Source organism: Nematolebias whitei, chromosome 6 (genome assembly GCF_014905685.2).
Source record: "Nematolebias whitei isolate Nwh7 chromosome 6, NemWhi1, whole genome shotgun sequence".
NCBI lineage: Eukaryota > Metazoa > Chordata > Actinopteri > Cyprinodontiformes > Rivulidae > Nematolebias > Nematolebias whitei.
Window position 1 is genome coordinate 17666756 of NC_056503.1, and position 15158 is coordinate 17681913.

The following is a 15158-nucleotide window of genomic DNA, read 5'->3' on the forward strand; positions in this document are numbered from 1 at the left end:
GAAAGCAGAGGTTTCATTCCAGATCTGGAAAAATGATAAAAACCAAACCACACTTTTCAAAACCAGTAGGACCTCCGACTGAACAGTTTGAAATTAGCCACAGATGTTGGATTTCCACCCCATCAGACACGACACAAACCAGGAAGTGATTCAAATTTCCAGTTTTAATCATTACTTCTGTTTTTATTTAAGCACACATTTCCCATTAGCACTGAACACGTCTGCGTCCTACAGAGGGCTCTCCCATGACAGACCGTCCTCCCGTCTCCGTGCAGAGTTTCAGCATCATTCATCTGTTCAACGTCCAGTCTGTCAGCTTGCAGAGGGGGTGGGGAGTTTAAAAAGCAAGCGATGGGGGGGCGGGGTCAGGAGAATATATATTTAAATATATTTATTTATTTTCTTCAAGATTTTTGAGTTATATTAGAGCCGTCACCAGGCACTGCAAACTCACACTAACAGTTTAGGGTGGAGTGTGCCCCCCCCCCCCCCCAACAGGTTCCTGTGCAACTCTCAATAGATGTGTGAGGTATGTGACGCCTCAGTCTCCTGCGGGGTTAGGGTAGAGGTAGGGCTTTTAAGGCTGGAAGCTGGTGTAGAGAGTTTCTGCTTGGGGGGGGGGAGGGGGGGAGGGGGGAGATGACGGCTTTGGCAAACGAACGGGAGGACAATGGAAGGGAAGCAAGGAAAGAGTTGGGGGTTAAAACAAAGATGGAGCATTTAAAAACAAACCTGTGGGTTCAGTAGGGCGACAGACACAGTCCTCATGAATAAAAGCAAACATTCCAACACACAAACAAATAAAAACAAACACAAAGCTAAGATCAGTCAAACCGTACAAAGTGACAACAGGCCTTTCCAAAGTGACGTCAAGTTTCTCTTTTTCATCCCGTTCAAGTCCATCTCCCAGAATTCTTTGTAAACTCAGCGGCTCTTCGTGGCTGCTCAGCAAGGTTAGGGTCCACTCTGAAACAAGGGCACGGGTCTGAGACCCAACCTACCTCTGACCCGTTTCAGAACCATCAGTGATAAGCAGTGATTTCAGCAGCATCGTCAGGGTGGAGGGGGCTGATCAACAGTACGACGACAGCACATTCAGGGGGACAGAAACGCAGCGAGCGGGACAGAATACAAATAAAATCCAGGTTGATTCATACAATCACATTTCTGCTCAACATTCCACCCCTGAAAAGGTTTGACACGTGTTGGACTCTCGTTCCTTAAAGCACACAGCGCGTGTCGGGACCAGGAACGATTACATTTCTCTGCATCGCTTTAAGAGCCCTAACTTCAAATCAACACACTGCAACATCTTCACGTGCACTGCCTGCTGTAAGATCCATGTGCATAACTGGACAGAGAGCCAACGGTTAGCAGGCAGCAAACATGGCGGCAGTAGGAGAGGACCCCAACCCTGGAATACAAACAGTTGACAAGAGCCGCTCCGGAGCACAGCACGGGAGAAAGGGATTCTGGAGGACTTGGAAAGAAGAAAGAAAAGGCAAGGAGTGTGACACGACTTCCCTCGGACAAGGGAGAATATAAGAAAGTCCTGGAGCAGTGATTCCTCCTCGCAGTCCTCGCTGCTCCCCTGCTCTCTGACCACAGGTGAGGAGGAAGAACACAGTCTGAGATGAAGAGTTGGTTTCTGTAAAGTCTGTTCACCCTCCCTACCTGGACTCCTCCCTCCGGTCCTCTTTTTTGGAGCGAATGGGCTGAGAGCCGTCGGCAGGATGCTGCACCCAGTTGTTGTCGTGGAGACCGACGCGGCAGCCCGGCGTGTCCTTGTCGGTACGCCGGCAGCACATCCAGTAGGATCGTCCATAAGGCAGGTCGTGGTGGTAAGGTTTGGGGTGCCAGCGGCATAAAGACACGTCCCCGCGCTCGTACTGACGCTTGCACTGCTTGCAGGGGTCGTCCTTGTAGAGGGGGTCTTGATTCCAGCGGGAATCCACGGCACGCACGCCGTACGTCTCGATCAGCGCCTTGAAGTAGTGACAGGTGCACTTGAGGGCGGCCAGGGCGCGGGTGGGCAGGTAGCCGAAGATGTTCACCATGATGTGGTCGGGGAGCAGGAGCATGTACTGTCGCGGCTCCAGGAGCCGCTGGATCTGAAAGCGGATCTCCAGGAAGTCGTGGGACACGTGGCGGTACAGGCGACACAGTGATGGGTCTGAACAGTCCTCCACAACACTGGGAGAGTCTGGTCGTGTAGCCCGCTCCCCCGAGCCCACTGCCACCCCCGACCCAAGACTGTTGTTGTTGGCACAGTCCAAAGAGCACATTCCTGACCCGCTGCCAGTGGTTACTTTTCCATCCTCCTCTGGTCCCCTGGGAGACTGAAGGAAAAACAGTTGTCCAGGAGGGGGATCATCTGATGAAGAGTCAGCTGAGCTTCCAACACCCCCACCGCTCCCTCCCCCCACGGCAAAACACACAGTCTCCTCCTGCACGTTCTCTGTGCTGTCTTTGCCATAAAAAACACACTGGTCTACAGCACCTGTCACCACCACCTCCACGTGGAAACCAGTCACTGGCTCCCTCCCCACACCTGCAGCCTTCTTCTCCCCAGAAGACAGCTCCTGGGTCGGGTCGGGGCTGCAGCAGGTCGGCCTGTCCTGGTGATGAAGGTCTCCATCTGCTTTAGGGGCAGACGCTGTAGCAGCAAGCAGCAAACTGCTGGGGTCTCTTGACGAGGGGCTGAGGAGCTGGTACAGGTCACAAGTGATTTTCTCTTTGGCCCTGGCTGCCGCCTGGTTCCCCCCACCACCACAGCTCATAAACATACAGCGGGATCTGCTGGCTGGTTCCAGCTGAGAACGCGGGTCCAGATTGGACACTCTGAACGCTATCCTAACCTCACCATGACTATGATTGGACGGTGCGGGGGGTGTTACAGTGTCTCCTCTCCTATGCTCGCCCTCACTGTCTTGGTTAGAAGAGGGCATCCCAGTACCAGGACCCAAATGGAGCCGGTTCTCGAGGTTTTGAGACTCAAAGTGCGCGATGGCCTGCGCCACTCTGCATGACTCATGCTGCTCTTCGAGCTCCTGGTCCGCTTGGATGGGAGATGATGGCTTCTCGTTTTCTTTGGAGGGCTGACCATGTGAACTGTTTGATACAAACACCACAGGGGAGGGGTCTGACACTGTGCCCCTGAGCAGAGTGTGCTGGCTGGAGCTAAGGCCCTGACTGTGAGTGATAGAAGGGGGTTGGTGGTGCTGGTTCCCATGAACGGCGACAATCCCCTGAAGGGCCATGGCAGTCCTCTGCTCAACTAAGGCAACCATCTCTGCTACAGAAAGCAGGTCCGTTTCATTCAGGCCTCCGAGATGTGGCTCGTCAGGACTGTGAGGTGAGACAGAGCAGTCGTGACTGAGAGCATGGGAACGTGTTGGAGGGTCGTACGAGGAGCACCGCCTTCGTCTTTTGGCTTTACTGCAGTCAGTTGCCCAGTTCCCTTTAACCTGTAGGGGGAAATGAAGAATGATCAGATCAAGCAACAATCTTAAAACACTTGAGTTCCTGCAGCTTCTCACCTTCATGGCACTCGGTCTGAGCTGGCCGGTTCCACTGAACTGGTGCGCAACAAAGAAGGCGATCTTCTCCTTGGTGTTGCCCGGCTTTATGACGTACCAGGTATCTAACAGAACCCGTCCGTCCTGCATCTGGGACCCCGCAGTGGTTGGTGAGGGAGGGGCTGAAGGGGGTTGAGGGGTCTCGCTCTGCATCAGGGAGCTGGATTCAAGCTCAGGTTCAGGTGGAGTGTTCTCTGAGCCCACATCCTCGTCCTCTCCATCGCCCTCCTGCACCCCAACTATCATGCCATCTTCGCTTTCTCCTGCCACCCTCCTGGCACCCTGACTGAGTTCGACCTTGCAGACCGAGGGGGACCCTACGCCACTGGCACCTCCACCCCGGCCGCCCCCCGAGCTGGGACTCCGAGCTTTGTTCTGGGAGTAGGTGCCAAAGGGGCGGGGGCACCACAGCCGGATGTGGGAGAAGGTGTCGCGGTCCATCAGGAGGAGGACCACCGTGGCATGTCTGCATCTAAGCTGGCCAGCAAACACCAAGTGCTCTCATTGTTGGCTCCCTGCTCCACCCGACTGGCTGACAATCAACACCGGGCATAAAAACCTGTGGAAAATTAAAACAAGAAGTGAAGAACATACAGGAAACAGCAAAACAAAAAACATTGTTATAACAGTTTAGTAAGCTCTTATCTGTAGAGCTTGTCGGTGCTGGAATTAATGCAGTTAATCAATAGCCAATTGGAGCTGCACTCAATGGCTGCCTTGAGGTCTTTACACAAGCTGCTGGCACTCTGAACCCACAGACCACCAGAGTGTGGAGACGAACACCATCACACCGTTACAGAAACCAAACGGCCTGCTTCACACTCAGGCCAAACTTAATTAGCTGTAACATTTGCTGCTCTCGCCACAAGACTGCTCCCTCGCTCTGATGCCTCCAAATCGTATTAAAAGGATTATGTTTCAGGTTTGAGATGTGTGGGCAGCAGATGAAAGGGAGGAAAGACGAAACACAAAAGCATCAAATGGATCCTCATCGCTCTCTCCCTCTGCATCTCAGCTTTTCAAAGAGGACTTGACTTAATAGGAAGCAACATGGGGAGGAGCGTACAGGCATATGCAGGACCTATTTTTAGTCAACAACAGCTCAGGGGTGGGTTAGAAGTAAAATTGTTGCTGCTGTCCTCACCCCTTTCTCCCTGCTAAAGTGCATACACTACAGATCGGGGAATGGGGAAGACCATTCGTCCTTCCAGCATGCTTCGTTTCTGTAGCTAGCTAGACCGGCTACAGGGAACGCACCACAACCCTTGAGGACACATTCAGGTCTTTGGTATATTGTTCGCACATATTTAATGTAAATTATTTAAAGTACTTAAGCCATTCAATAAATATTATAGCATTTGGAGCTACAATAAAGCAAACTGTTTTTATTTAAGTCATAGTGTCCAAGTATGTATCAGACATTAGCTTTCTATTCTAATTAGAGTATGAAAGTATTCAAAGAGTCACTGCTGGCAGGGATAGAGAGAAACTCCAGGTTAGACTGGTTTGCTAAATGGGTGGAGTATTTTTGATGGCATTGCTACAACTCTAACTGCATTCACTCCTGGTATTCTAATTTTTTTTTAACTCGAGTAAGAATAAAACTACAAGTGTAACCTGTAGAGATGCAGGTGACTCGTTAAACTTAGCCCTTTAGTTCACTGCAAATAACAGCAACACCCTTTACATAGCACTCCCTTATATTCTCACTCTTACATCAATATGCATATTAATGCAGCGGTGGAGTTGTTTTGCCTATAGACACTTTGGCGCCACTGCACCACTGATTCTCAGATTGGAAGATGATCCCACCACCATCATTGGGTTAGCTGTATGTTAAAGTAATAAAGATCCATTAACAGCTAATAATAAGTGTGATTGTAAAGCATTCTAGCTATTGTTTCTACTGACGAGGTACCAAGATGAAGACACCAGCTGTTGTTACAACGGACCAGCCATTTTGAACTTTTCCAACAGAGAAAGCAAAAATACTGGACATACTGAAACCTGGGTGAACTTGACCAAACACAGAAACAATTAAAACTACAGAATTAAGTTCAATTTTGTCAACTCTCTCTCCATTTTGGACGACCAGTAACACTGAAAAAGTACAATGCTTTAAAAACACTAAAAACAAAAAACAAGTTGAACTCTTTTCACACATTTTTAGTGTGAAATAAAAATAAAAAACACATTTTGAGATGGTAATTCTGCTTTACCAGTGATGTCAATTTTGAAATGTCCATTTGATGAACATTGTACTGGTCTTTCGTCAGTTGATATAATTCAGACTGAGTTGTACAAAGTTTCCAAGAACAAGCAGAACACCAAAATCCCTCATTGCTGAGGGATCTGAATAGTAGCTGGTAGTTTTTGAGAGGAGTATTTTTCTGGACTGGAATGAACAGGGAATGCAAGTAAAGCTTAATGTTTTTGGTGCAAGATAGGGGGTGCTCCGATTGCAGTTTTCTGGCCGATCACCGATTTCTAAAAAGTCTGACCTGCCGATTCCAATTTTGACCGATACAGATTTTGTTTTATAAGCGACACCATCAGGTGTTATAAAGTCACAACGCACCTTAAATTTTACAACCTTATTTTATTGATAAACACACCCTTGAACAATATCCTAGAAACAAAACAAACTTGTTTTAACTGGCCATGAGGTAGTGTTCTGAAATATAAATGAAGATTAGACAATTGTTGTTAAAACAAAAAAAAATCTGTGAAATCAGTTTCTCATGCAAGTATTGGACGATTTCCGATTTCCCAAAATTAAGGAAATCGGGGCCGATTTATCTGTGCACCCCTACTAATTATCAAATCTACCTGTGGTTATAAATAGTGGATGGATCAATTGATTTAGAGGGGTTTTGTTTTTGCTTGATGTGCCGCAGAGTGACGGATCCTGGAGAGTGGAGGGAGCAATTTTATCCATCACTGGGAGTAACGGTGGAGCCAGGGGGTGGCCAATGGTGGTCTTAGCCACCACAGATCAATCCATCAATCTTTGGCCACCCCATGATAAAAGACGTTTGAGTAACAAAGACTAGAAAGCAGTTTCCTCAAATGACATATACATATATTTATATATATACATATACACAGGGCTTAATTTGTAAACCGATTGATGCCGGAATACAAATAAAACACAAAATGCACAAAGCTGACCAGTTTTTTTTGGGGGGTGGGGGGGTGCCAGAAAACCAGTCAGTATCTAGTGCCCACCATTTGCCTCATTCAGTGCGATACATCTTCTCATAGAGTTGATCATGTTGTTTATTGGGGCGGCTGGGACCAGTGGGATATTGGTCCACTCCTCTTCAATGGCTGTACAAAGTTGCTGGATATTATCAGGAACTAGAACGTGCTGTCGTAGACGCTGATCCAGAGCATCCCAAATATGTTGACAGTGAGTATGCTGGTCATGAAAGAACTGGGATGATTTCAGCTTCCAGGGACTGTGTAAAGATCCTTGCTACATGGGGCCGTGTCTTATCATGCTGTGACATGAGGTGATGGTTGTGGATGAATGGCACAACAACGGACCTCAGGATCTCATCACGTTATCTCTGTTCATTCAAAATGTTCTCAATAAAATTCACCCGTGTTCGTCGTCCATAACATATGCCTGCCCGTACCATAACCCCACCACCACCAAGGGCCACCCGATTCACGATGACATCAGCAAACCGCTCATCCACACAACACCATCCACGCAGTTTGTCATCTGCCCTAAACAGTGAGAACTGGGATTCATCCGTGAAGAGAACACCTCTTCAACCATACGCCACTGAATGGGAGCATTTGCCCTCGGTGAGGAAAGAAAAACTTCCCATAAAGTGTCATCACTTCAGGGGTGTGCCCATGTTTTTCCAGGTATCTGGCCTCTCATTTACTTCAGTACGCAGAAGCATAAAACATCTGTGATCCAGTATCTGTCTCAACTTTATATTCCATTCCAGACCTTTCATTAAAAAACAGCAAGCTCATGAACAATTTCTGTCTAACAAGGTTGAGTCAGATCGTCTGGACAGATTCTTCTTTGTTGAAGAACCCGTCCAGAGGACCTGACTCAACCTTGTTAGATGTAGCTACCTGGATTATTGAGCATGAGTCACAACAGCTAACTGTGGTGTCCAATGGACTGCAGGTATAGAAAGACTTGGAGCAGAAAATATAAAATATTCCCATACCCATTAGGTTTTCTGAGTGATGCATACTTGATATTTAAGTCTTGTTGCTGCGATGTGTTCTTTGTAGTCCCATGTCGTGAAAACAACACTTGTGAAGCAAATAAATGCCCTTATATTTTAATTGTTAATCTATTTTATTTAGAATAGTCAAGCTCCAATGACTGAGCATGGTCACAAGTCTATTCTACTCCGATTCATTGCTCTGATAAAAAATGTTTTTTTTAAAAACCATCCTGAGAACAGATTAAAAAAAAAGAAAAACCAAAAAAAAAAAAAACCAGCTTGTAACAACTTCAGTGATTCACTTGAAGGCAGCGCTTATTACACAATCAAGCCAAAGATTATCAATGAGTTTACGCAGGCAATGGTTGACGTATTTAAGATGACACCTTAGCCGTCTGACTTCGATTTTGGTCGTTTAAACGAGTTTAAACTCACATGGTTCAAAAACAGGTCACTTGTTTTTTGTCCTTCTTCCCCTTCTTTTTTGTGCAACACTGCACAGGGTGGTGCATTGTACATTTGGACTAATGGATTGGCTGCGAGAAGTGCAAAAAGCAAACACCACCCACACGGTGTGGTGCACAACTGTAAATGCGTCCTCTATAATCGCACAGCAACGACTCAGCTCAGAGCAGACGGATTACACCGTGGATGACCATCCTTCTGAAACCACTTCAAATGCTCTACCTCCTTTTCACCAGCAACCTTCACAGTTTTAACACTTAAAGCTGTAAAAATCAAAGGCGATGCGTTTACTGCCCAACATGAAGGAACACGCCGATTCTTACAACAACTGCGAACAGCACACAGGCTCATCCGAGCAACAAATCAACCCGCTTTGATTAATATGAACAATGTTTAGGACTTTATTGTGAAAAGTCTCTTTTGATTGTTTTCAAAGTGGAGTTATTACGTGTCCATGTGCAGCTCTGCAGCCGTGTCTCTGCCAAGTTAGTGTTCAGTCACGTCCGTTTTTCTTCCCCTTCGTTTGCTACTTGAGTTTCTGCAAAGAAAGCCTCCGATTTGGTTTTAAGCTTTCTGCAGCAACCTAATCCATCAAATCCTGTCCCAGCAGAGAGACTCTGCAGTGACTACAGATCCTAGGACCACATCGATTACCAAACCTGACTGGCAGACTGTCAACGAGGAAGCACGATTTACTGTATGTCTTAACACGCAACTATTTCCACAGAAACTTCTGCACAGATCTCGTGCCGCTAAATCAAACAGGAGATGTATTAGTTGAACCAGAGGGAAGATATGTTCGTTATCTAACCTACGTAAGTACATCTTGTCAACAACAGACTACATCATACTCAGGAAATGGTTATATATTCTTGTGAAACATGTCATGGTAAAGAGTTTTCTTGCTGTCAGACCTGTATATTCCTGCTGTAGTTAAAACATGATAATCCACACACAACACAGGAAAACAGAAAAAAAATGGTTTGTTTAAATTCAAACCACAACGCTGATAGATGACATTTATTTTCAAGTAACCTTTTCACGATGAGAAGCATACATTAAGAAATTAATGCCCTGCTTTCCCATTAGATTAAACATTTAACTAAACGTGGTGCGTTCATTTCTAAAATTTTATTTCAAAAGTGAAGGCCATAAGTTACATCCTTGTGGCATTCAGTACCACTGTTACAAACTAACCTGCTAAAATAGAAAAGTAATCCAAGCCACTTGAATTTTTAGCGCCGTGGTTTCTCTTGAACAGATGAAGACTACAGTTTACAGATACATGCCTTGAATAAATAAACCTTTGTTTAGTTTGTCTCTGTGCCTCCAAAGACCAGAAACTTTGCTGCAAACTGCCAACAAAAGAACAGAGCCAAGTACATTATATTACAGGCGTGCGGGACACTCGGGGATGAGCGTCTGAGCGGCCTGCACGCCGTCTTTGTGTGTGAGCTCTGGCATGTTTGTTCAATAACATCAGCACAGGCTGGACTGTGCTTTGACCAGACATTCACAAAGGCCACTGTGTCAACAGAGCTCTGAAAGGTGGCCCAATCACTTATCGTCTCAATAAATTACATCAAATGACGCTGCATGGGAGCAAACTTGTATTACAACAACTACTACTATTACTACTACTGTGCACTACTGCTGTGTTACAATCACCAAAACTGTGTTCCTTTAGTTGTATTTATTAAATTAGGCACTTGGAAATCCCTGATTCTAAAAATCGGACCCTCGTGTAACATGCCTAGATGTCAGGGGAGTAAAACTCGGTTACAAAAGTAGGCCAATAAATGTACTAAAAACTTGATCCAAACTAAAAACTTGGGCCAATTTTAGTCAGTACATTAGCTCATGTCAGGAACATCAACAAGAGTTTGATCGGTCTATTTGACTTTTCTTTGTTGCTCTTTCTATAGCAAATTCAAAAATGACTGAAAAACCTTTTTTCTGGCGTCAAACTTGGCCAGCTGTCATAGGAAGTCTGCACTAATTTAAGAATTTAATCAATTTTTAAGCAAAATGAGAAGCAGTACAAATATTTTATATTTAAAATATAATCTTGGGGGTCCAGTTAAGACATTAACATGGGCCCGACTTGGCCCTTGAGCCCAACACGTGCTCTACGAGTTCTAATCTTAATATAAAACGAGTGACGTGCCTTCCAGCACCATGACGGGGCATTTGAGGTGTGTATGGTTGTATGTCCATTTCTGTGACTTTACTCCTGAAAATTATTCATTTTCAATAATATTTTATTCAAGTCCCATTCATTTTCCTTTTGTGTCAAGCCTCATCATTAGTGACATATTTCTTTACCATGTAAACTTCGTTCTATTAACCTATTATAACGAATCAGGTGTCATTTTGTTTTTTATAGTTCTAACTAATTAATTACATTTTAGAAGCTTTCAGTAAAAATCATTCCAAGTGCCTATAATTATGTAGTTGTGTGGTTAATACCTCCTTAGGTTGGATAATACAACGAGACTATCTGCATAAATAAAAGTTAAATAAAATTAAAACATAAACTGTGCCATTAAACACAGCTTTTAGTTATGTTTCCACAACCAACACATCTGGTATTTGTGTTCCTGTGATTAAAGTATGCATCATCCTAATGTGCATGTCTAAACCTACTTTTTTATAACAATATTCTGGATGACTTTTAGAAAATATGTAATGTTTTCCTTCCAGCCATCAACAGGAGTAAAGTCAAATGAGTCGTCATAAACGAAGGCCTAACAGGTACTTTACTTTTCTGACTGTTTTTAACTCACTCAAATACAAGCTAAAAACAAGCTGAGCCTTCACGAACCTCTTGATACAACAAAAGCATTTAACATGAACAAAAACAGGAGTTTCTGTTTAATGTCGGAACCATGTTTCAACAAACAGCTAATCAAACTGTTAGCTAACATTAGCCTCGGAGTAAATGTCCAGCGCCTGAAATCACAAACAACTAACTTATGTTAGCTGACATTAACCAACCTCTAAATCAACCATTTTATATAACTTTATGGCCTTCGTGTCGTTAATTGTTGAGCGAACAGGTTATTGTTTGAGCTAACGAGCGGGCTAACCCGACAGCACAATTCACCTGCAAAACAACCAAGAAAAGCAGCTTCGAGTTCAGTAAATATACCTTAAAGGCGTCGTTCTTCTCCGACAAGCCCGTCGATCTGCGGACAGTCGATGCCAAGTGTTTATTCGCTGTATTTCTTTCCAACCCGACCAGTGTTGTCTGGTGAAATGCAGTTGTTGACTGTCCGAGTCCACGTAGCTCGGGTGGCTCGCTACTAGCTGCGGGCCTGCGGCTACTTTCTGACATCAGCCTTGTTCTACGGTCGATCGTGAGCCTGTCAGTTCACTCAGCTCAGCCCGGCTCTCTGTACGTCTTGTTGGGACTCCATACAGTCGCTCTCCCACTAGCTGTTCAGAAGTGACGCGAGCTTTCACATTCTGTTCTCGGGGATACCAAAATAATCTGTGTCAAAACGGAGAGAGGAGGAAGGCCATCTTGTTGACAAGCAGCTGCACAGGGCCCGCAGCCAATAGCAGCGCAGAGTCGGTGGTATGCCCTTATATGGAGTGCACCCTGCTCCCGCCCTCTGCCCCCCCCCCCCATCCCGACTCACCGCACCGAAACATCAAAGGTCAAACTCTGAGCAGTTCTTCACTTTTGTCATGCCATTAACATATCATACATTTATCATTTCATACATTTATTATCACGCATTTAACATATCCATTTAACATCTCATATATTTACCATCTCATACATTTCATCATCTCATACGTTTATATTATCATATATTTATTATCATACATTTAACACATCTCATATATTTACCATCTCATACATTTCATCATCTCATACGTTTATATTGTCATATATTTATTATCATACATTTAACATATACATCTCATATATTTACCATCTCATAGATTTATTATCACACATTTAACATTTAACATCTCATATATTTACTGTCAAGTTAGGTGGATGAAAAGAGGTGTTGAGGTCAGACTGCACCTGTCTGGTGGAGGTAGACTGAAATAAAGCAATATTAATGAATGAATGATCAATAAAATAAGTGTTGTCATCACTCTTTGTTAGTCAAGTCTCTCTTGTAAATGAGTCCCCGAGGCTCAATGGGATTGTATAAATAAAGGTTGAATTTATCATCTCATATGTATATACTGGTAATCGTATACATTTATTGTCATACATTTAACATCTCATATCTCATACATTTATAAACTCATTACATACACTTATCATACATTTAAAATCTCATACATTTCATAATCTCATACTTTTATCACCTCATACATTTATTATCATACATTTATAATCTCATACATTTATTATTATACATTTATCATCTCATACATCATGTATTACCTCATACATTTATAATTTTATAAATTTATCACATACATTTATTATTCTACATTTATCATTGCATATATTGATCATCTTATATGTTTACCATACATAATATGACATGTGATGTTTGTATATCATACATTTATTCTCATATATTTATAATCTTGTGCATTTTTCTCATACTGTACATTTATCATATCATACATATATCATCACATAAATTTACTCTCAGACATTTATCATCTCGTACATTTATTGTCTCATACATTTATAATCTTGTATCTTTAACATCTCAAACTTTTATCATATCATACATTTAGCATGTCATATCTTTAACATCTTAGTTCTTTATCATTTCCTATCTTTAACATTTCATATGTTCATCTCATCTAAAGTAGTGTGAAAAATGTCTGAAGGCATCCCTCATTTCTTTAGATTTTGCTTCCAAGCAGCCAGATGTTTTGTAAATATAAAAGTGGAAATTATTGTTTTAGTTTTGGTGAATTTTTTTTATCTGTACATTTTCTTTGGACTTCAGTTATTGTAAGCTATGGATGCCCATTTTGTGACTTTATTAAAAAAAAGGTTGTATTATGAGAAACTATCTGCTAAGTTGTAATTTTGAGGTGCATATTTATGAGATGCTGTCTCAGGTATGAAATAGCATCTCATAATAAAAGTAATGAGTAGGTGAAATTTTTCAAAGAAAAAATTAAAAGATCAGGATTTCATACCTTAAAGTTATAATAAAAAATAAAAATAAAATAATAATAATAATAATAAATAATAACAAATTTTACTCATTAGTGTAACTGTTCCCTAAAATATTTTTGCCACTGAAACTAATGCTGCTGATCCAAGCTTACCGTACATTTACTTTTTTTTTTTAGCAGTTTACCAAGAAAGATTGTTCAAATTTGTGTTATCTCCCAAACAAAAAGTGCTTTTGAGGAAATTAAACATGTTTTTTTTCAGAATTCGCTGGTAATAACTATTTTGGCCCCCTTCTCTTTAAATTCTGCTTTAGTGAAATAGATGGAGAGAAACATTTGCTTTTCAGAGTGATCAGTTTTGTACATCTGTATTTTGAGGTAAAGATATGGGATGGATGATGGATGGATGATGGATGGATGATGGATGGATGGATGGATGGATGGATGGATGGAGAAAAAGCATAAGTTGGCTCGAGAGCAACACAATGTTGGTCTACTCCAGCAGAGGGCGAACTTTCTCTTAATTGTTTCCACATTGTCAGCGTGTCATCCTTTTTCTACTTCAAATAGTCTGCATCAGTTTTATAGAACAATGGTCATAAGTATTATACACATTCAGCGGCATGTCCAGATGCATTTTACTGGAGCCCTAATATAAACCTGAAGAGTCTTAAGTAAAAAAATTATTGATCACATTTCAGAATCTGCAGCACGGTGGCACAACTGGTAGAGCTGCTGCCTCTCAGCGAACAGGTCCTTGGTTCAAACCCTGGTCCAGGGGCCTTTCTGGGTGGAGTTTGCATGTTCTCTCCGTGCATGTGTGGGTTTTTTCCGGGTACTCCGGTTTCCTCCCACAGACCAAAAACATGCATGTTAGGCTGATTGGTAACTCTAAATTGTTCCTAGGTGTGAGTGAGAGAGTGAATGATTGTTTGTCTCGTTTGTCTCTATGTGTCCCTGTGATGGACTTGCGACCCGTCCAGGGTGTACCCCGCCCCTCGCACAGTGATTGCTGGACATGGGTACCGGCGATCCCCGTGACCCAAAATGGAATAAGCGGGTAAAGATAATGGATGGATGGATGGATTTCAGAATCTTCCATGCATGTTTACAAATCAAAAGAAATGAATACTTCCACTATAAAGATGTCCCGAATTCTGGGATAAAACATAAAATATACTGATATAATCATAATCTTTTTTGTTTGAAAGCTTATTGGGCCAGAGACCTGACATGGCTTCACAGGAGATTGTAAAATAGTGATTAACAGGTTACTTACAGGGTACTATACAGGTCCTTCTAAAAAAATTAGCATATTGTGATAAAGGTCATTATTTTCCATAATGTAATGATAAAAATGAAACTTTCATATATTTCAGATTCATTGCACACCAACTGAAATATTTCAGGTCTTTAATTGTTTTAATACTGATGATTATGGCATACAGCTCATGAAAACCCAAAATGCCTGTCCCAAAAAATTAGCATATCATGAAAAGGTTCTCTAAACAAGCTATTAACCTAACCATCTGAATCAACGATGTAACTCTAAACACCTGCAAAAGATTCCTGAGGCTTTTAAAAACTCCCAGCCTTGTTCATTACTCAAAACTGCAATCATGGGTAAGACTGCCGACCTGACTGCTGTCCAGAAGGCCATCATTGACACCCTCAAGCAAGAGGATAAGACACAGAAAGAAATTGCTGAACGAATAGGCTGTTCCCAGAGTGCTGTATCAAGGCACCTCAGTGGGAAGTCTGTGGGAAGGGAAAAGTGTGGCAGAAAACGCTGCACAACGAGAAG

At 42.8% G+C, this 15158-nt stretch overlaps 1 protein-coding gene across 1 annotated transcript; it reads right to left on the reverse strand.

The window, feature by feature from the left end:
- Nucleotides 1-146: 146 nt before the first annotated feature.
- Nucleotides 147-11791, reverse strand: fbxo46 (F-box protein 46). Its single transcript, XM_037677420.1, has 3 exons — nucleotides 11394-11791; nucleotides 3540-4137; nucleotides 147-3467 (listed from the first exon to the last, which is right to left on the reverse strand). Exons 2-3 carry the CDS (start codon nucleotides 4017-4019, stop codon nucleotides 1671-1673), a joined length of 2277 nt encoding a protein of 758 aa, XP_037533348.1. The 5' UTR covers nucleotides 4020-4137; nucleotides 11394-11791; the 3' UTR covers nucleotides 147-1670.
- Nucleotides 11792-15158: the final 3367 nt, after the last annotated feature.

Bases quoted from the DNA above. Each gene is read 5' to 3' on its own strand.
- fbxo46 (XM_037677420.1), bottom strand. From the start codon at position 4,019: ATGGACCGCGACACCTTCTCCCACATCCGGCTGTGGTGCCCCCGCCCC. The intron at 3,468-3,539 runs GTGAGAAGCTGC...TTCCCCCTACAG, and splicing joins TCAGACCGAGTGCCATGAAG to GTTAAAGGGAACTGGGCAAC.